Source organism: Clinocottus analis, unplaced genomic scaffold, assembly GCF_023055335.1.
Source record: "Clinocottus analis isolate CAN_PGR_092001 unplaced genomic scaffold, fCliAna1.0.p SCAF_15, whole genome shotgun sequence".
NCBI lineage: Eukaryota > Metazoa > Chordata > Actinopteri > Perciformes > Cottidae > Clinocottus > Clinocottus analis.
Genome location: NW_027175876.1, coordinates 6116986 through 6140424, shown reverse-complemented (window position 1 = coordinate 6140424; position 23439 = coordinate 6116986). Strand labels below are relative to the sequence as shown.

Here is a 23439-nt window from a genome sequence, read left to right as displayed (position 1 = left end):
GCTTGTCTCACTTTTCTGTTTAAATTACAACAAGCTCACAGTGCCAGTTTCCTTTATAAATGTGTCAATGCCACGCTTTCAATATTTTATGATCTTGTAGAAATTTAATGGAATTAAGTCTAATAAATCACAAATAGTTTCCACCATTTTGCATGGAAGATAAAGCTGAGAGTGTAACAGCTTGACTGTGTCCTGAGGCAATTTACATGATTATATAAACACAGAAGCTCTGGAATTCATTTTGACACAGAAAAGTGTGATTTTAATGGAAGGGACTGAGAAAGATAAATTTATAACGTACTTTTGGATCTGTTGAATTAAAACATGTTCCTTTCTAAATGTTTAATAATTTAAGCAGGCATTCATCACATGATGTGTCCTCAGTATCACTCAAGAGTTGATAAAACTGTTGATAAAGCCATCTGGATCACCTCCAGTTATTACTGGTGGCTCGCAAAAAAAGGCTTTACGAGCAGCAACTTGTGTTTTATGGACTTTTCTTGCCCTAGGTTTTTCCTCTCAGGCTTCATATAGTGGTTGCCCTACCCTGAGACTGATGTGGGTGAGTCCCAGAGTCTTTTAAAATGCGTCTTTTCCTTGCGTCTGAGTCGCTCCCACGGGGGATGCTTGGAAGAACGCAGGAGACTATGTGAGGACAGACGAAACGAGGAAGTGAGACCTTTTCTCTGCAGCATACGTCAGCTTCTGATGACGGTGGCAGCTGATCACAGCTGGATCAGCTGCCAGTCAGCTTCAGCAGCTCTCGAGAGACTATTGTCATCTAGTCTGCACAAACATACTAATACTGATAAACACAGTTATCCCTGACAGAGCAGTGGTGTTTTTCTCTCTTTAGCCTGTTTAAAAAACACCTGCAGATGAATAACAGCCATTCTGTATTTTATACTGTGTGCTGTGTCCTGCTTGGAGGCACAACAATCATGTCTACAGCAGAATGTGTTCATATTTTTTTATTCTGATTCTGAATTCATTTAAACAGCCCAGAATATGATTATGGTGTTTTTTGAACGGTACAAATAATAAATGAAGGCTAAATGCTTCAGGGGAAATTAAAGTTATGTAACGCATATCAAACCCGACCTCATGAATTACCAGCCTTACGTCACTGACTGAATAGAGATGACAAAAATTTATGTAAAAATGGTTTCTTCTTGCAGAAGGACAGACTCTCCTGCTCACTCTGACTCTAATTGTATTTATTATAAAAGTTAGGCTAGTCAAGGATCCAACAGTTTGTGAAAAGACAAATCTCTTTAATAAATTAGACTCGATGGTGAACCAGAACAAGAATAGAATAGAAAACTTGGGAATGCTAGGCCTGCACTTACTCATATTACAGCAAACTTCATGATGAACTTGATTTTGAGCTGTATCAGATCAGTCTGATCGCTTGCTGGCATTAAACAACGTGTGAAGGCTGCTCTGTATTCTTGTGTCTCTGCAGTGTTTCCTGATTGTTTATTCTTTTCACCTGTTCTCGTTCCAGGCTCCTCCCCCTTGTGTGCCTTTCCCCTGTGTGATTGCAAAGCCCCTCCCTCATTGTTTCCACCTGTGCCTCGTTGCCTGCCTTCCTCTGATAATGTGTCTTTCCCTTGTTAGTTGTGAGATTGTCTTTTTTGTCTACCCGCATGTTGCGACGCCTTCGGGCTATAAGTTCTCTCGTGTTTGTTTCCTGTACAAGTCTTTTCCCTTGTTTGGTAACTTTGAGTTAGTAAAGTACTTTTGATTTTGCCACAAAATTGGGACTATTTTTATGGAAGTCACACCAAGTACCTGAAGTTTGAGACTACTCGTTCTTTCCGATTGTGTGACTTAGAAATTGAGAAGCTTTACAAACTGCATCCAGCTACCGTAGACACATACAAGGCTGACCGTGATTATACTTTAGCTGCTAACTTTGATTGATTCCAAAAATGTCGTCATCTCGTCTCCCAGGACGGATGATGCTAATATGTCGGTGGCGAGCGCTACATCAAGCACAGCTCTCATTATCTTTTCGTCGACGTCCTGCTGCAGCTGAGATTGATCTTGTATTTCAGCAGAGGGCGGTCGTATTGCAGCGTGGGCTCCCAGAGGTTCTGGTAAATGAAGGGAAGACTAGAAATTGAGTTGAAAGCTCAATGTAAATGAGAGCGTATGGAAAAACCAAAGCAGCTCTATGAAAAGAGTTATGACTGTGCATGCAAACATGCACTTGTGTAAAATATGTTTCTAAATAGCATTTAAAGCACATTCACATCACGTTTTTTTTTTTTTTTAATCCCACTAAATATAAAAAATAAGAGTTTTTAGCCACAATTGCATGTTATGCCCAGGCAAAAAAAATATATGTACTAAGTATATTTAATCTTTGCATACTTGAGTATTCTTGAAGCCCTACTAATCATAAGTATATTTAAAGTGTATTTAGGTACAACTTAAAATGTATTTAGTATATTTTTTATGCTCTATTGGAACAACTCAAAGTATGCTTCGTACAATTTAAGTATATGACTGTGTATGTGCCTATATAGATGCCGATAGCATCATCATCAGCAACATTGAGGCTCAATGTCTTTGAAGATCCCCTAAAGATTCGAGTATGTTTGATAAGTTTAGATGATGTTATTTTCTATATTGGCAAAAAAAAAGAGATTTGCTCTCAGAAATATTCTCATGCACAAACCAAGAAGCAGATTATTGTTTATTTAGCAAAAGCTTTTCAATCTTCATCTGTCGAACACATAAAGTTTCTGTATTCAACAAGTGCAAAGGAGCGCAAGAAGATGTAGTCAATTTCCCCCGTTTACTCTCCACCATTGAAAACCCATTCATCTTAATTGTCATAAACATACTTGAATGGAAACTCCGCTGTCACAACTACTTAGAGCGGTGAGACTCCCTCGCTCTTTACTTGGGTGGGAGTGGAGATGAATGGATTATAGATCATAAATAACAGGAAGTGCCGAGCATCTTCACATGTGCCCTGACTGAAACCTTGACATGCTGCTCTCCACTCATTGTGGGATGAACAGTTGACATTAGAGAGCAATGTACCCGGAGCAGGGCTAACTGAAAACAGCAGAGTGCAGGTTAGCGGTGACGTACTGGTGTGTGTTTCCAGGAACTGCAGCGGGAAGATGAATGAGTGTGTGCGAGTGTGTGTGCGCTCGGTGCTTCTGACATGTGGCAAACCTGTACATGTTCTCAAACTCGCTGCTATGTGATTGCAAGGAGCGGACTTCTGTTCATCTGCTACAAAAATGGGTGGTCAGGCCATGAGGCGGAGACGATAGTTTATGTGTGTTTGTTGAACCAATATCACACTGGAAAATGTCTCAAAACAGGGTGAAGCGTTCAGAGGTTTTGTTGTGTGTGTGGGCAGCGTGTTAGAAATGAAAGGACTCTGAGAAAGTAGGAGGAGACAGCATGGAAGAGATCTAAAGGTGCAGGACGAAACTCATCTCCTCAATATCTGCTTGATATCGGCTCGCCATGGAGCATTAGTGCTGTAAATACCACAACAACAGTCTGACTCTCTGGAGTAGGAGCGCCCGGATCAGACAGGGTGGAAAAACAGCTCTGTTACATAATACTTTTTTTTTACACAGTGGATCGACTATTGACAGAATCCCCCTGACTGGCAGACACTGTGAACATCTCTCCCAGCGTGCATCAGAAAGCGAAGCTCCGCAGAGAGGGAACAACAATACCACAAACCGAAAGGTCGCCCTTTCACTGCTGTCAGTGCCGACGGGAGATTTGGACTTTTGATGGCATCTCCGTATGTTATTCTTGTGTTGTACAACAGCAGGCTGTTAGAGGTCTGACACAGTCATTTGTCATCACATCAGCGGGAAATGGTGTCCTGCTAAACACTGCATGTATTTCATTCGGCTCATTATTGGGATAAGCTGCATGAGAAGTTTGCAGTTACTTGGCAAACACTGAGGAATGTTGGAGTGCTGAACAAGAGAACTGCTCAAAAATATTTTTTCCTCACTGAGTGGAAATTGTAACTATTGATCTTTTTAGTGTTCGCTTTTAAAAACTATGTTTGATATATAAGATCGCTTTACAGTATATGATGACGAAGTTCCAGCAAGTGACACAAGCTGAAGCACGCCTGTCAACAAAACTTGTATAAGCTTGTTTAGTTTTTCCAGTACTTCCTTACTCATCCTGGGACCAATTTCCCCACGCATCTTATTTTCAAAATGTGTCAAACAGGTCTGGTCTCTGATTCTGGGATTAACAAACAGTTAGTGGTATCAATATAGTGACAGCCTGTAATCTTCTCCTCCAACTATTTACCCCCTTTCTTTCTCCTTGACTCCTTTTGCTATTCATCCTGTTTTTACTTTCTCTTTCTTCTTTCTTGCCTCTGGCAAACATTAAAAGAGGCTCTCGTTGTTTTTACAAAGCCTGGGTGGGACTGCACAATCGTGTGTTTGGCCATGCCGAGCTCTATGGTGGGGAATCTACTATGGGCAGCGCCAAAGCTCAAGAGCCCTCAGATTCACTAAAGATTCATAATAATTTCACTTCACAGTGGAGAGTAGAAAAAATCAATTAAATTGGGTATTTAGCCAACTATTAAACTAGCTAATTTGTTCATAATCTAGCCACTTCATGAGCCAGTGAGCTAGTTCATTTAGTCAGTCTGACTCGCTTCCAAACACACAGTCTGTCGGATATCCAGAACCCTCCTTCTGGGAAATGCACAATCACCATTCTAGACTGGGAATACTGACAAGAATTTATCCCAGACACATTTTTTTTCTTCCCCCCATCTGATTTACAGGTAAGCTTTATTTGAAGTGATGAGGAAGTGAGGTTTTAAAGGCAACACAGAACTGATCTGCGTCTGTTGTTTTTGTGGTCGATCTCTATCACATTTACTGGAAAATAAATCTTCGAGATTCCTTTTAAGTGACATGTCTCCCTTTGTCTCATTCTCTCCTTAATTCCTTTCCGATTTTTGGTCACTCTTGTTCACACTGGTACGTTCGCTCGGCTATCCTTCACTCTTAAGGGGCCACTTGTGTAAACCTTGGAGGCCTTTAGGGATGATTGCCAAATTAGTGCATTCTTTCTGCACTTGTGCTAAAATGAGTCTCCTTTTCAATAACCATGTCAGCCTCAACTTCCTCTTTCTGGAGAACAGCGATTTACTCTCACATGCATGCTTTTCAATAGAAGCAACGTTTTACGCACTCATTTCCACATTTCAGTCTCTGAATCACGGCCGAGTGTCTTGTTTAATTAGTGAGTCATGAGGTGTGTGCACTGTGTGTATGTGTGAAAAAAATCACTACAGAGTTGCGTCAGTATCACTTTGCAGTGAAGTCAGCTGAATATCTGACTCATTCAGTTCAGTGGAGGAATAATCAAATGAAGAGAAACAGATAAAACCATGCATGTCTACACTCAATCTTTGTGTGTGTTTGGGAAGTGAAAGGGAATACGTTGCAACGTCAATTGAGTACAGCCTCAGGGAGAGTAGATGTGAGAAACAGAAGGTCAAAGGTCACAAGAAGAGAGGTTCCACCCAGAGCTTAAAGAATTTCCTTAGATTTCATCCTTTTTCACACTTGCTGTCTTTTCCTTTACTTGTCTTTTAGGGCCACACTGGTATGATAAAACATACAGATACAATATAGTCAATATAATCAGAACACACATAAGTGTGTTGTAACATCTTAATATACAACAAACAATATGTTCTTTGACATACAATTAACAGTTCAGCTTTAACTTTATGTCACTAGTATAGTTATTTTTTCTTTCTTCCTCTTTATGTTCTTCTGTGTGTGTTTGCAGGTGCTCCCGTTCCCCAGCCAGGTGGTTTACAACCGTGTGGGGAAGTGTGGCAGTCGGACGGTGGTCATCTTGCTGAGATTACTGGCCGAGAAACATCAGTTCAACCTGGTCTCTTCTGATATCCACAATAAAACACGCCTCACAAAACATGAACAGGTAGGATGAAGAAGATGATGTTGCAGTAGGGGATGGATTTTGTAATCGAAGCGAAGGTACAGGTCAGAGGTGTCATGATGTGTCGTCATTTTTCCATTGGATGGTTGACATGAGGAATTGTTAAAATTCCATTGAATACCATACACAAGAAAATGGGAGTAAAATATTTTACTCACATGCTCAAACATTTTGATCCTTGCTGCTTATTATCCTTGCTACTTTTTTTATCGTCTTGGCCCCTGTGGAGCCCTGTGGTTTTCTGATCCCACTTCTGAAGCCGCTACTTTATGCATTCATCACTGCTATAATGATTCAGTGAGATATATGTATCACTTGACTTTAAATTGAGTGAATAGATTCAAAGAAACTACTGTTGTCAAATCTTTAAAAAAATAAATATATATATATATATATATATATATATATATATATATATATATATATATATCGCCAGTACATGGTCGGTAACACTTACTGTATTTGGGGGAGAAAACTTAATTGATTCATATTTTGGATTTCACTTTGTGGTCACAGTGAACACAAACCAGCAGCAGGAGCTCTTCTGTGTTTGTCTTTCATTCATTGAGAGAACAAGGCTGAAGAATAGAGGATCTCCTTGTATTACTTCCTGGAATAGCTCATGGCTTTACAGAGGAAAACTGCTTCCGTTTAAAAGCCTTTTGAGACACCAGTGCCGGCCGCGGCCAGTGGAGATGCAAACTCAAATGCTAATGTTCAGAAAGCATATTTAAATGGCACTGATATGATTTGTGCCCACCTAACCTTTTTCTTAAGACCTTATCCACTAATCTCTGTCTGTTTTCATTAAATATAGAAAAAAAATAATGAAAATGAAGGATTTTCCAACTACAATATAATGATGTGAATATGACACCAAACTGTAGTGAAGTTTTAAAAAAAAAACCTGATTTTAACAGGATAGCTCACAGAGACCAGATGATTTAATCTAAATTTACTGTGAGAGCGACAGCTGTCCGGAAGTTTAATTAGACAACAATCTAGTGGTGGAGGGAGCATCCAGACCTTAATGATAATAATAATAATGCATTCATGTAAAATAAATGTACAGATAACACACTCTACCACAAGTGAAATCCGAGGAAAATCTTGACACTGGTAGAAGTGCAGAGGTACTATCAGCAAAATGCAAATACATCTTTTTTTTTTCTCTTAGTGCATTAAGTTGTTGTATTGTTACCTGAGTAAATACATTCAGAACTCTAACCTCAATATTATTGGATTCTTGTTGAGGAAAAAAATATTTTTCGAATAAAACTGTATATTTTCCCCTGAAATGTCATCAAATACAAGCAGAGGTTGGCGACACTCAGGGATGAGACATGTACCCTAAAGGTGTACTGAAATACGGTACGTGGGTAAATGTACTTAGTTACTTTCTTCTCCAAACGGTATACCAGCACGCTCTAGAGAGCGACCTGACTGTTTCACATTCTCTGTGAGAAAACAATTTCCCGATTGAGGTCAATGTTAACAGTGAAGGCAGAAATATGTCATTTCCATAGGAACCAGTGCAAGGCCCAGTTTCTTCATATGCACTTCTGCTAATGGCATTTCCCATTGACGCAATGCCTCTTTTTGTCATCTGGGTGAGAAAGTGACTGAACTGTGTGTTTGTGTGGGAGTATTGCAGAGATGACTCATATCCTCGTATGACGTTATTGACAGAATCCTTTAGGGATAACCAGTGCTAACCACTTTTGCACGGTCAGCAGATGCTAAATATGTCTCACCATTACTGACCGATTTGATGTTAATGTTAAGTCAATATTAAAACAGCTACTTGTTTATCCATTCATCAAACCTTGAAACGCTGCCTGCACACAGTGGCAGAACACCATTACACTCATTAATTCTCTGGTCATAAAACGTCTCTGTGAATGATTCCAAGCGATGCTCCTCAGAAAGAGTTTGTGCATTCCAGTGTCTGTGCAAGGAGGGTCTGTTTGAGAGTGTACGACTGTGTGTGTGTGCATGTGTGTGTGTGTGTGTGTGTGTGTGAGATTCTGTAACATGTAGCTCTGTCTTTGTGTGCATTTGCATGTGTACCTCTGTGTGTGTTGATGCAGTTTAGAGAAGCTGGTCGCCATCATTTGTGGTTCTGGCTCCAGACTGCTGCTTTTGGACCTTTTTCCTTCTGGCTCTTCCAGTAGTCCACTAATAGGTTTGCCCGGGGGTTGATGCCTCGTGTTTGGATGGCGCAAAACGTGAAGGGGCCCTATTCGTCTGGAACTCTCCAGATTTGTGCCGTATAGTGACCCATCTGTCCCTTTTAGGACAGGGGCAACATGCTGCGGAAGAGAGAGAGAGGTTGAAGACATTTCCTGGGGGGAAAGAAATTCCACCTTCAAATACTCTGGAAACAGAAAGACAGCATCTTTACTGTACGGGGGGTTTGTGTTCATGTGGGATCCTGTTTCCTCCCTCTTACCAACAACATAAACCAGTTACTACAACCGTGAACCTTGTGTATCTGCATCACACAGCCACAGATCCGCAAACACAGAAAAGGGACTGGCCCCTGCACAAACAAAGATTGTAAACAGTTATTCTCTAGTAGCATCTCACGCGCTACACTCAAAGCAACAGTTTCACAGGCAGAGAATTGAATAAAACCAGTGGGTAAACCAATTTCAAGCCTTTTTTTTAAGTAAGCAAATGAGCCTTTATTTTTATTGTTTTATTGAAGCTATTTATTTAGAATATATAGATACATAAACTTTGCAAGAGCAGTTGCGGTAATGTCTGGACCCATCTTCCTGGAGCCATTTTCTCTCATTTCTGGCCTCCGCATTAGTCTCTTACACAGGTGTTGATTATTTAGGCTTACACAGAGACACATTTAATTTAGTTAGCTGCAGATCAGTGTAGCTTTCTGCAGTTTTTTGGCTCTTCCTCCGTTTCCCCTGATGAGCCCAGCGAGGGTTCCACGGGGGCTCAGGAAGGAGGGAGGGCGGGCGACTGCAGGTATGCCTGGAATCTCAGACTGTCCTCCACTTTCCCTCTGTCTCCCTGCAGCTCTCCCTGGTAAAATAGAGGGGATCTGGCCAGACAGACCACAGGGGTGGGTCAGAAAACACACACACACACACACACATACTCACACACTCACCAAATGTGCCAAATGTGTTCAGCGTATGCACATTAACCTGGGTGTGGGGGAGGGGGCGTCAGGGGTTAGCGCTGGGCTAATTGGTCTGGACTAAGAGCCGAGGGGGCAGTATGTGGATAATAAACTTTTTTATGTTGAATTGAAATGATTGATAGAGACAGAGCATGCAGCGGCGAATTCATTTCTCAAGCTAATGAAGGTTTTCTACATTTTATAGCAGGTCTACAGAAAGTGGAAGCAGAGTGAGTGGAAATCTACTGCGTTTACATGAGAAGGAGGGTGTTAAACCCAAATCTGACTGGGGCCTCAGATTAACTTCTCTGTGTACATAAACAAGTATACATATTACTGTTGCTGTCCAAATAGTCCTGCCGTGACGTACCAGGGGCCTATACATAGTTTATGACAGCAGGACATTCAGTCCTCAGCTGATCAAAAGTATTTTATATGAAAAGTGGTTTCCACCCTCTCAGGTCGAAGACCGTTTTACCTGTTTTTGGTGCGATTGCTCCTTCTGTGAATGTTCATGTATAACTCCAACACTGTAATACAAAATCATATTACTTGTGGAGGAGAAAATGTATTTTAGTTTGTTTTTTTGCCGTCAAAACCGATTGGCTGAGAGAGATCCTTAAGTCACTTTTCTCAGAAACTGTACGGTAAAATCTTAAGGCCATACACATGGACATAGCAGGGGTCAGTCCGAACAAGACTGCGTTGTAAGTTTACTTTACAAATGTAAGGATCTGTTTTTATAGCCGTTTGAATATTGGAAATTGTGACATTATGAATATCATTATGTCATTGAAGCTGACTTTGAAGTCAATTTACTCCAAAACTGTACAGTAAAATCTCAAGGCCATACACATGGACATAGCAGAGGTCAGTCTGACCAAGACTGTGTTGTAATTTCACTTTATAAGTTTAAGGATCTGTTTTTATAGCAGTTGATAAACAAGCATCCAGAATATTTTTTTTCACCACTGTCCCAAAACCCAGTTAAAATATTTAGGAAATAAAAGTTTGTATTTTATTTTATTTTATTAACATTCTTAGTAGTTTTAAATATGTATTATAAGATGCTTTGATCAAGTGTCCAGAAATTAGCCAGATCATGAATCCCTCGCTAGTATCAATTTAGATTGCCGTGAAAACGGCTCCTACAAACAATTCTATTCATTTTTTTTTAGCCAAAAAAAAACTTTCTTTGGAGCTCGACAGTATTTTGAAGCGGTGCATTATTTTTTATTTATTTTGTATGATTTGCTCCTCACATCAAGGTTCATTCCTTTTGGAAAGAAGATGAATAAATACTTTCTCCAGTTGACAGTGTGCTTCAAGTCTGTCGTTGGGTATAATGAAGAGCCACTTTTCCAAAATCTGAATTTGCCTGAGATCAATCAATTCTTCTTTGTCCCTCATTAGGTTTGCCTCTACTCTGCCAGTCTCCCATAAAAAACAAGCCGTGTTCTCTCTATGTCTGCTTGTAGATTCTGTTTCCAAGGAATGCTTTGTTGATGGTGTTTTGGCTCTTCTGCTGCTCTCTTTTATCTCCTCTAGCACCGAGAAATTGCAGAATTGAACTTAAAATTCCACAACATTGCTCAAGTGGCGCAATGTCTGACTGGATATTGTCCTTTCTACCACCACAGCTTGATCTGGTGGCTCAGTGAGGGTGTTGTAAGCTCTGTGTTTCCTTACAGAGAGCACAACTGTCTTCCAACAGGAAGACAGTTGGAACAGGAAGACACTACTATGGTCTGCTCTCTCCCGAAATGGAGAAACACTGAACTCCCAACCCTGCTCCTCTCTTGTATCAAAGGTCAAAATTATGTCCTGTGGCTTTCACGTCGACTGCATCGGGCTGTCACAAACAATTAGATGTATTATGGTTTTATTATCTGGTCCCAGCTTCCCATGTCTTCCGCATCAAGCCAGATGTCCACAGTCCCTGACTATCCACAATCTGGGAATCCTGATGTGTTTTCTATTTTTTTTAAAAACACATCTGGATCAATGGGGAGTTTTCTTCATGTGTATGTATGCCTTCTCTGCCCTGTTTCCCCGTCTCCAGTTTGGTTCTGACTTGGGCCACCGTGTTACTGTCTGGGTAGCAGAGGGACTCATTGAATGCCACGTCCAGTAGCTCTTCAGTATTCCTTTGTGTTAATCCTTTTTAACGTCCCCTTTTCAACTACTCAATGTAGAGGACTATTTTTACTCATCGCCTTTAAACTGATGGGTCATTCTACACTGCGGGGACAAGGCACACACCCACCACTGTGGAGATAACGGTTTTAATTCACATTAGCAGCAGCTCCAGCTCGGTTGTCTATTCCGATTAGAACAATCGCTTGTGTTTTCTGGTGAGGAAACAGTGAGGGATCTGTATGTCCTCGCCTTTGCTTGTTGGTGAGGGGGCCCGCAATATAACAAGAGTGCAGTTGTTCGTAAAATTGTTGACCATTGCATTGATTACTGGTATGAGGAATGAAGCGTCTGGCCACAACATGTGTCACGGAGGTGGAAGTGGCACGTGGCTGTCTCCACATTCCCCATACCATTAGTGGGGTTTTCTGGGACTAGCACCACAGTAGGGTGGAACAAGTCATTCTGAATTGCAGAGCTAATGGAGAAATAATAGACTTAACATTCAAAACTCCCAGAGAAGCACCGTATGCTAGCTGTGTGTGAAGATGCTGGCTTCGGGGCTTTTTCAGGGGAACTTTCTTAGTGCTTATGTTTGCTTTTTTAACGGCAAAATGATGTCACTGTTTTAGTTCCATATGTTTACTCTTCAATGTGTATCTCATACAGTTAACTGATTCAAGACACGTTAACTGATTCAAGAACTGTGTGCGTTTGTATTTTTATTTTTTTAGGTGGATCTCATGAAGAACATCAGTAATATCCCTCAGCCATTCCTCTATACACGGCATGTTCACTTCCTGAACTTCACCAGGTACAGCAGTACAGTGTACAACGATGCTCAACAACAGCAATTTGAAACCAGTAACTCTCCATGTATGTTCCAATTCTGTCCAGGTCTTTACTTTATATTTACATCTGTATTTGTCTTTGTCAGGTTCAGGATAGAGCAGCCGGTCTACATCAACATAATCCGGGACCCCATCAACAGGTTTCTCTCCAACTACTTCTTCCGTCGCTTTGGTGACTGGAGGGGTGAGCAGAACCACCTCATCCGCACTCCAGGGATGAAAGATGACGAGAGATACCTGGTGAGAGACCTTTGTTTTCAAGCGGCATTTACTTATGGTTTCTGGCTTAAAAAACAAAGCTGTTTTCTTAAGAATTGATTTGACATTTACACACTACAAACTGTATGTCATGTTTGTTTTAGATGTGTGCGTCGCAGAGTACATCTGTCTCTGACACTGTCTTTTTCTACAGAGTGGATTCATTTCTCCCATGAGAACATGATGCATTGATGCAATACACATGGCTTGAATTTTGTAATGGTTTAGCAATCAAAACTTACCATAAGTTTCTGTTGATAATGACCCTGTGAACTGCTGTGGCATGTAAATGTGTGGCGCACCACTTTTCATGAAGGAGAGCTACTTCTGTCTCTTTTCTAGAGTTTCACACAGAGCAGTCATTTGGGCTCATGGGCCTATTGATTAATTAGCTGTAATTTTGAAAAAAACCCTGAATTCTGAGCTAGATCAGTCACTTGTGTGTTCTTTCTATTCATAAGAAGTGCATCCTCATGTCAGATTTGTGATGAGGAATACTAACAAGGTCCCCCTCTAAAGAAAATCCACCCTAAAATCCCTAGATCCCGACAAAGAGCCAAAACAGTATACAGCACTTATATTTAATCACGCTTTAGATTGGGTCTTCAGATGAGCAGTACCTCATAAAGAAACCTTTTCTCAGAATAATGTTTTGAGAATCAAACAAATGCTGTATCTTTCAGCCTTCTTCTCTTCTATCTGCCTCTCATCTTGGTCCCAGTGCCCTCAGGCCTATTCATATGGACATTAGCTAAACCAATGTCTCGGCTGTTGATTCTCTGAAATACTGCGTTTGCAGTATTTGAAAGAGTTGCACAGTTACTTTATGACTGAGTCAGTAGTTTGCAAATAACAGTGCTTTAACCCTCTATCTGTTTTGATTTCAGGCCAGCTGGTCTCATAACCTGAAGCTCAGTTGAGACATGAAGTGAATGTTGTGTACTCGTTTATTATTCTGGTATGAACTTTATGTGCACTAATTATGGAGGCACATAAGCCAAAGAGTGTTTGAAGGCAGTATAGAGAGTAGACAGTGAGGATACTGACTGTTGTACTCTGGTATATACACATACTATGTAATCTATGTTTTTAATCACCAATGCTTTCTGTTTTAATTCACTCCTTAACTAACAGATGAATAGAATATCCTCAGTCCACCGAGTTGCTTTTTAGTTGAACAAACATTATCTTCCCTAAATGCTCAAGTATAAGTAACAGAACATTTCTTCTTCAATGCAGAAATATATCAAAACCGCCCTGTGCTCTCTTTGAAGAGGTTTTACACATGGTGTTGCTGGAGGCAGGAAGGCAAATTGTAAAGCCACGGCAGCTTGATGCTAAACCCAATATTTAACTCTGATTATGATTCCAATTAGAGGCCTGATTCAGTACAACCACATCACAAACTTGGTATCATGCGTCTGCTTTGCCGAGTTGTTTACCCCTGTAGCTCCTCCTAAAAGCAACGCATCTCATATTTAAGGGGCCTTACTTTAAATGTTCAAGTTGCCGTCCTTTTTCTTTGTAATCTCTGGATGAGTTTAACGCTGTGAAGGAGCGACTGAAACACAGCTTGCCTTCATGACATACATTACAGTTAGCAGTGAAGTGATGGGTCTAACACAGTGGCTCTCAAACTGTGGCGTGACCCTCGAGTGAGGCGCGGAGGTACTACAGGTGGAGCGCCGGGATGCAGATTCTTAAAAGAAACACACACACACATATATATATATATATATATATATATATATATATATATATATATATATATATATATATGTATATATATATATATATATATATATATATATATATATATATATATATATATATATATATATATATATATATATTAATAATAATACTTTATTGATCATTATTCTCTGCATTTGACAACCATTAGTAGTTAAAGGGCAGTGTGCTGCTGTCTTGCTCAACTACACTTCAACATGAAACTATGGGGAGAAAACAGGGATGAACCGGCTCCCTTGTGGTTTCAGGACGAACACTCTCCCCATGAACATGATAACTTCACAGGACAAAAGTACAAATGACATAAAACCTCATTAATAAATACATGGCCAACCGCCTGTACTTTCATGGAAATGTTTACTCGACGATTCTTGGCGTTTTGCTAAAAGCCTCGAGAGCTCCGTGAGGTCAGCTTTTCTGCTGTTGCGTCTCTCAAAACAGAACATAGATCTAAGCTCAACATTGAGCATGAATTGAAAGCAGCCGTATCAAATCTACAACCCTGTTTAAAAACTATTTGTAGAGGAAAGCAGCTCACTGCAGCCACTAACACTACATGATGGCTCACATATCTACACTCATTCTGTTTAGCAGAGATTGGATATTTTTATTATCTTGAAAATATATTAAGTGCAAAACAGGTTATTTGCAGCCACAATAAGTCATTTCTATGCCAAATATTAGTTATTATTTGCATTGTTCTAACAAAGCGATTGCACAAGTTATTAGCTTTTGTCTGATGGAGCAATCCGGTTCACTTGAAAGGGATTTCAATTTTCTTTATTCTATTATGTGAAAAGCACAGATGGAGGAGTCACAAAAGGACCATTATGTTACAAATCTGTTGGGCCGGTGGGGTCCGAACATTTTCCTTCCTCCAAAGTGAGGCGTGACAGAAAAGATTCGAGAACCACTGGTCTAACATGATGTTGGAAGTCCCCTAAAATACAACAAACACATTTTGGACTTGTGGAGCGGGTAAGTAAAAATAGAAAAATAGTTTTGGCAGGTCAAAACAATGATTATATCAATACATTCATGGTGAATTAATATCCAGGCACAAACACTTCTTGTCATTTTGCCCACAGTCTGTGGACCCTGAGAGCTCAAAAGGCCATAGAGAGGAAAGCAGGAGGGGTGAATGTCATTCTGGCTTGAGTCTGACTGGGTGTAATTAAGTATTGCATTGCTTTCCCTGGAGAGACCATGTGAGTTGAGTTATTAAAGTATGCAGACCACGGGGCCCCTTGCTACAGTTAAAGGGGTGGGGGAAGCTGTGTTGCTGCAGACTAGCTTACCTGTGTGTGTGTGTGTGTGTGTGTGTGTGTGTGTGTGTGTGTGTGTGTGTGTGTGTGTGTGTGTGTGTGATTTATTATGACAAAGATTTTCCAAAGTAATGACATTTGTTGGTGCTCATTTCTTAGTTTAAGTAAGTAGTTTAAATACAGTATGCAATGTTTTATTGTAACTCTTGTCCTCCCCCATCATTTGTATTTAACTTCACTCGTTCTCTGAAAATAGAATTGAGAGTTTTCTGCATTAACTGCATAGCTATCGTATTACTGTACGGACAAAACGCGTCTTTCTTACTGCTTTACATTACTTGAATCAGTTAACGTGTCTTGAATCATGGTATTTTTTATTCGTACAGAGTGTCCGATAGCCACAACAACCTAGTTTACCCAACAGCTTGCAATTATGTGGAAAATCATATCTATAACACTAGGATATATACAGTATCATGCTGCAAAATACTGCAAAATGTGATGAACCTCCCTAAACTGTTAGGACTCTACCTATATTGTCGCAGACAGACAGAGACTAATAGACAGTAGCGGAAAATATTCTGTAGTTTAACATGTTAAGAAAAGGATTTTATGTTGTCGTAAAAATAAGATTAGATTGAGGGTTAAAGATTAAGATAAAGCCAAGTGGAAAGTTGGACTTCAGCATTCAGCATTCAGTATTTTGGGTCAACAATGTCACATTACGGGAAGTTATTTCATTCAATGTTGTTCCAAAAAAGGCTCAGTAAAAAAAAGTTGTGTAGAGATATCTGAGGCCGGGAGATGAACGTCCTCGTAAGTATAACATTTTAAATGCTCCACTATGTCAACACTTGGAGTTGGGACTAGTCTCAGATACATCCCCTGCCAGGTGTGCATTGGCTCTGTCTGTCCAGCGCTGGGTCTATATGAGAGCTGTCAATAAAAGAAGTCTGTCAGGGCCGAGGGAACCTGATGCACGTGTCACTGAGACATTCCTGTGGTCGGCTTGGATTTTCCGTCAGTCCTCCACACCCATTTTTACACACACACACACACACACACACACACACACACACACACACACACACTACACTATAGAAAGGCATGCTCTGGACACTTGAACACAGTGTTTACATGCATGGACTGTCACTTCAGACTGATCAGGGTTTGCCCAACCACAAGGAACAATGTGTGTGTGTGTGTGTGTGGGTGTGGGTGTGGGTGTGTGTGTGTGTGTGTGTACCTCTGCTCACACACGTGAGATTACGTGCAAATGCATGTCAAATAGTGAGTTCTCACACCTCAAACATACTGGTCTGATCCAGTGAGATTCCCACGAAGCAGATGATTTCCCAATGAGTGAATGATCTGCTCTCATGTGACCCGACATTAAAAATGACACAAACAGACTCTCAAACCATTAAGAGAGAGGCTTTACTGGCATCAGTCATGCCCTGGCTTGCCTTGACATTAAAAAGCGGCGGGGTGGTGTACCTGCCACAGTTCCCGACTGCCAAAGGAGCAACCGCCACATGAATTTTACTACTGTTGTTTACTCACGCATGTGATTTTTATTACGTACCTTTAAGCCCGCTTTGTATTGTTTTATATCTGCCAAAGAGTTACAGCAAATGAAATCAATCATTGCAGGTTTCAAATGTGATTTGACCTCAGTGTAGCACTCCCATGCTCCCCAAATGAATGCTCAGGCAAACTCTCCCATGGGAAAGGTTCGCATCATCAATTACTCCTGATTTAATACATGCATACATTCCATTCAGTGAAACGGCCGCTGTAGAGATTAGGGCCTATTTTGCTACAGTTTTCTTTGACTGCTCAGTTGGCTTAATCCACGGTGAGAATAGGAACAATGTGCCTGAGTGTGCACACAGGAGCTCTCTTCGAAATACTAATGGGTCCTCGAAAGAGAGTGTGTATTGTCTGACTGCTGTGTGTGTGTGTGTATTTGATTGTGCGTAGTTGTATATGAATGAGTTATGGCTGGATTCCCAGAGGTCCCCTAAATGCTTCGGCACAAGGGTCCTGTATCAAGTGTCAGAGTAAAGCGGAGGAGGAACTTCCTTGCGAAGAGCAGTGTGTTTTTGGTACCATAATAGTGTCCCACGTGTCACTTCCTGTTAGCCTTTCACTGTTTTGTTGTGTCCGGCTCGCTCTTGCTCTTTTTAAAAAAATCATTTTTGTGTATACAGTTTGGTTCATAATGCTTTTGGGGTTTTTTTGTGCAGTTCTGCATTATAGGCCGATTGTAGAAAAAGGTTATTAACGAGGCAAGTGTGTGTGTGTGTGTGTGTGTGTGTGTGTGTGTGTGTGTGTTTGTCTCCACTTGAACTTTTCTTTTGATGTCTCTGCAAGTGATTTATTGTTTCTCGCACAGATACTTTTATTGTTCATTGAATGAATGCTTGATATACTCACACGTTGAGTCTTAAAACTATGAAATACAAGATGAAGAACAAATTTTTCTTGAACTTCAATCAAAGAAAAGCGGGTAAATCTTATCACAAGTCCGGTCACGACCCGTACCCTAACAATAGTGTACATCTCATCTCTTTTCTAAAGGCTCCTCTGGGGTTTTGCTGTGGTTTCTTTGAAGAGCTTTCCAGTGGTTTTCCTCACTGATCACCAATAAGTCCTGTCCCCGGTGCTGAGTGCAGCTCAGTCAGAAAACCCAAACAAACCCTGCAGCCGCTTAGCGAATCAAATACAACTGTACCACAGTGTTCAGCTGCGAGGAAAACAAACTACTGACCAAGTGCAGGATTTATGTCATCCCAATTTATGTATATATTGGCATTCGCGCTGTTCCTGTTATGGCTACATCTTTAGAAGCTTGAGAGAAATCAAGATGTATGGTTATCAGATTTGTGTTATAGTTTGATGACGTGTTTCTCCCTTTTCATTGTGAGCTGTCTCATGGATCAAAAACAGCATGAACATAATCTTTATGCTCTTATAAACATGGAAGCCAAAAAAATAAAATAGAGCTTACGACAGCTGGCAATCGAGGCTCATACATGCTCACACACACACACACACACGTGGTTTCTTGCCCTGAATCCATGCTTAGACCTCTGTCAGTGAGGTGTTTTAACCGTCCAGTCACCTGCTTCCTAATGTTCATCCGCAGGCCTCTTATATAGCAGCGTCCTCTGGGAAGGTCTCGGCCCACAGTCCTGTCTGACCCAACTCAGCATGTTGCCCTCTGTGTTTGCTTGGACGAATACTAACTTATCAGAGTATACATCTTAAAGACAAGCTTTGCCTTAATCATTACGGTTTCAATTGGTGTCCACTTTTGGATCCCATCATCTTTTATAACACCTTTTGCCTGGTGCATGGAGACATAAGCGTGTTTTGGAGCGTCTGCGTGTGTGTGAGTCATGCTTCGTAGAGTGTTTTGTTGCTCTGGACTTGTTGCCATCCATAAGGCTTACGTCACCTGACACGGATTTGACTGCTAGTTCCACCGCACTGAGTGGCTGGCCAGATTAAAAACACACATGCAGGAGTGACTCCTGCATGAGTGTTTTGAATCTGTCCTCTGTTTAGCTTTTTTTTTCATTGCATTGTTTAATAGCACCCACATTTAGACAAGGGGTGTTTTAAAGTTCACAGCGCTGATCGAGTCACTTTATTTCTTACATGACATGAGAGTTCACCACAGTTTTGTCACTGCATCTTGACAAGTCATCGTTTCTGTCTGGCTTCTGGAACTAGGTCGTGTTGAAGATCTTTATCTATCTTTTTTACGATCATGAATTTTTCAGGTGAGCATAAATGAATGCACAGCGATAAGGTTTTACGTATGCGATGCCTCAGCCTCTGAGAGCAGCTGAGGTGAAGGGGCAGAGCTTTTCCCTGTGCTCGGGATGTGGTTTCGCATAGCACTTCTCAGACGATGACCAGCAGGGCGTTCACGGTGGTGCTGGTATGCCTCCCTCTAGTGGTGGAATCTGATCATTACACTTCTGATTGAGCTCCATCTGAAGAAGAAGTAAAAGAAGGAGGAGGAGAAGAAGAAGAAGAAGAAGAAGAAGAAGAAGAAGAAGAAGAAGAAGAAGAAGAAGAAGAAGAAGAAGAAGATCCTTAATTAAGGAGCAGTGTGCTATAAAGGCATGAGTACCGTAAAATTAATAGACTTGTTATGTGTTTGTCTGCTTTCAGGATATCAATGTGTGCATTCTAGAGAATTACCCAGAATGCTCCAACCCCAGAGTTTTCTACATCATTCCCTACTTCTGTGGGCAGCATCCTCAATGCAGGTATTTCTACACTCTCGCGTTTTCTTGCAAAGCATCGTGTTTTAGACATTAGTAAACATGTCATGTATAGCTGCTCTGTTGCTATTGTTGTCGTTCTAATGCTTCTTCTTTCTCCACCAGGGAGCCTGGCGTTTGGGCTCTGGAGAGGGCCAAACAGAATGTGCTGGAGAACTACCTCCTGGTGGGTATCCTGGAGGAGCTGGAGGATGTTCTGCTTCTGTTGGAGAGGCTCTTACCTCATTACTTCACTGGAGTACTCAACATCTACAAGAGCCCTGGTAGGTGCTCCTTACATTCATGTGGAAGGTTTCACATTTGCAATTGATGTTACCATTTAGAAATTCAAGTTGAAGCTTATTTTTCAGTGACTTGCAGAATATTGCAGTCGAATTCTTTGAGTTTTTCTTAGTCTCTGCTTTATTTATCTTCTTTCTGCAGACTATAAGAAGATGGGGAACATGACGGGCACCGTACGTAAACACACACCCACTCTGGAGGCGCTGCAGGTGCTGTACCACCGCATGCGCTACGAGTACGACTTCTACAACTTCATCCGAGACCAGTTCCACCTCACGAAGAAGAAAATTGGGCTCAAGTCCGTCTCCCAACCGCCTGCCCACTCACCGGCTTTCCTACGGGAGCTGGCCCTCCGAACCCCAGAGCCTTTGGATGAAGATGAGGAGCTGGACGCAGACCTGGAGGACGCTAACAGCTGGCTGGTCCATACCTAAGAGCTGTTTGAGGAACAGTGGATGTAGCCAAAAAAAACAGCTGATGTGCTTGAATTGGATGGAGATAGCTGGAGGCAGCCTGTGGGCAAAGGGGAGTGTTCCCCAATTTTCAGCATTCCTAAGAAAAGTGAGGTTTGTTTAGGGGTGTGTGGATACTGAAGCTCGTGTTTTTTCGGGCTCTGTTTTCCATCTTCAACAGACTCCTATCGTGACAGGCTCAGCACTGAGGACTATAGAGTTGAGTAATTGGAAGGACAAAATGCTTTATTTAAAAAACGTGACCGAGGACAGTGGGAAATACTGTCTAGCTCAATTTGCTTGACTCAAGTTTTGTTTTAATTTGAGCTTGTGTTTGGGCTTGTTAATGTAAAATATAACAAATAAAACATCATTGGTGTAATCTCCAGGAGAGATTGGCGCAAGATGTGGATGGTTAAATGTGTTGGGAAATATTCTAAATGTTGATCGCCGGGGCGTTTACTGTAGGAGAAGACTTAGCCCAAGATAGAGGTTCATACTTTATGAAAGGGACAATGTCGTCAAAGCTGGAATGGGAAATGGTACCCACAAATAAAAAGTACCAAAACCCTTTTTGTATATTAGCTGTCTATGACTGTTCCAAGTTCCAAACCCCACTAAGAGTTCCAGTAACTGACAATGAATCTTGGTGCACAGCTGGTGGAGTTGTGACTGAAGCAAGTGAGTTGTGATAGTATTGGTTTATAACATTTTGTTTAATTTGTAAGATATTGCTAGGTATAAATGAGGGTTAGACAGTAAGCACTCAATTATGAATTCAAAGAATTCCAACTTTGTGTGCATGAATGATTGAGTTTGACCAAACAAGTAGTGTAATTTAGCATGGATTTATTATTTGAGGCAGGTCATTTGTTGAGAGTCAAACACTAAAAATAATTTATGGAGTGTAGTTTGTTTTATCCAAAGTCTAAAAGATTGAGCTTGCCAAATACTAGTGTTTCTACTGCAATGCATTCCAAAACTGTATGAATATACTGCTTTTTTTTCTCTGAGGTGACTTTTCATGAAATTCTGACGCAAAATGAGGGATGTTGTCACAAAACTGGATACTAATATTCATATCAAACAGGATTATGTTTCTGTTTAAGGGTGTGTTTTCCCATTCAAAATAGCATGAAAGCGTGTGAAGTGTTATCATTTTCAGCTAACACAAATTTCCAAATATCCAGCAGCTATTCGGAGTGCTTGTGTTGTCATGTACAAATCATGAAAGAATAATAACCATAAGCTAATATGTGACTGTCACCTACGGAGTCCATTCTACCATCCTAATCTCCATTTTCTTACCTTTTTCATTGTCCTGGTTTGTGTTCAGTGTTTCATTTTTTGCCAGTTTAATTTATTATTTTGTATTCGTTTGCATTCCAGATAAGATTCTCAGGAAGGAAAAAAAGATGTTTAATAACTTGATCATTTGTACTTTGGTTTCTGGCGGCTATGAAACTATTCTTGGTATTTTAAGGTTGTCTATAATGGGTTTATATCAACAGCTGAAACTTGTTAACAACAACTAATGCAGTCCATTATTTTAAAGTCTTCAGAATAAATGTCCTCTAACTATTGCAGCTATTGTCTCCATTTTACTTGTGTTTTTCGGTGTAAAATGCAAAGTTGTACACTACCTCCTTGTCAACCTGCGCTGCTACACACGTCAGATGGATAGGCGAACTGCGCAGCCTCCAGGCAGGTCCATCAGTTTGCTCACATGCACAGCTCTCTCTTCTCCGCAGAAGAAGAAGAAGAAGAAGCCTTTCCATCACTGCACCCAACTTCGACTCTCCTTCCGTTTGGCTTCCCAGTTGTGAAATGAACTTCCCTGCCGCCCCCAGGTCAACACAGTCTCTCCTCTGATATATATATATATATATATATATATATATATATATATATATATATATATATAAAGAAGTATTACTTGTGTGTTCGCAGGTACGGGTCGTGTGTTTTCTGTCACCTCACTCCCTCAATTCCTCGACAACCTCAGAATGACACCTTTTCTAAGCTAGCCAGTGAAAGCAACATGATGCAAGAAATATAATGTAAAATACACCACCGACAAACTTATTATGGTAGTCTCACTATAAAAAAACTGTTCTAGGTGGATTGGTTTGACTGTTCATTCTTTAAAATAGAAATCTTTGGCATTTGGCCTACCAAAGTGAAGATGTAGAGGATATGTGTGTATGTACTTTCAGGCCTTTTCTCCTTTTCTCTGTTCCGCCATCCGTCCATCCCATTCTCCACATACATTTTGGTGGTTAAAGGTCAGAGGTTATGACATTTTTATGTCACATTTTTATGACATACTATATAATTGGATTGTTTTGGCATACTGTATTATGACATCTTGATTGCATACGATACTATTACTTTTGTATTGGCCTACTGTACACTAGGACTATGTCCCGGCCACAGGAGTACAATGCTTTCCTCCTGTAGTAACTCCTGTCTGCTGGGAGAATCACTTGGTTTTAATATAGAGGCTATCAACAGGACGACTTTTCCTAAGCTCACTTAAAAAGACCTGATATATAGAATCCCTTTGACTTCAGGATTTGGGCGTGTACCCAGTCGTATGTAATGGTCCATAATTTACTGTCTTTGGTTCACAGCCCCTTTGCCAAACTTTGTTACAATAGAAGCACTGTTACAGTTTACTTCCACCCTCATTGCACACACATATTTGTGATTCTAATCATGTGAAGACCCTCATTGACACAACACATTCTCTAAAACAGAGTCTTAATTCCCAGTCAGCCTCTAAAGTCCCTACTAAGTCTATAGCTTAATTTGGTCCTCACAAAGTTATAACTGCAAAAACCGCCCGGCTGTTCGGGTTCAACTGAAGTGCAAAACTTACATTTTCCTGTGCACACACTTAGACTGTATACTGGTTGTGCAGCTGCAGAATGTTCTCCTCCAAAGTTGAACACAGAGAGCTTGTTCATGTGCTGGGTGTTGCAGAGGCGGGGCAGTGTG

The 23439-nt window shown here is 40.8% G+C and overlaps 1 protein-coding gene across 1 annotated transcript in view; it reads left to right on the top strand.

Moving 5' to 3' along the window:
• usta (uronyl 2-sulfotransferase a) overlaps positions 1 to 22006 on the top strand; it is a 50471-nt gene extending 28465 nt beyond the window's left edge. Inside the window, exons 3-8 of the mRNA XM_068577180.1 lie at positions 5824 to 5979; positions 12013 to 12092; positions 12216 to 12369; positions 19593 to 19690; positions 19811 to 19968; positions 20129 to 22006. Coding sequence (XP_068433281.1) covers positions 5824 to 5979; positions 12013 to 12092; positions 12216 to 12369; positions 19593 to 19690; positions 19811 to 19968; positions 20129 to 20421 — 939 coding nt within the window. The 3' untranslated portion in view covers positions 20422 to 22006. The remainder of the gene's footprint in view (positions 1 to 5823; positions 5980 to 12012; positions 12093 to 12215; positions 12370 to 19592; positions 19691 to 19810; positions 19969 to 20128) is intronic.
• The last annotated feature ends 1433 nt before the right edge of the window (positions 22007 to 23439 follow it).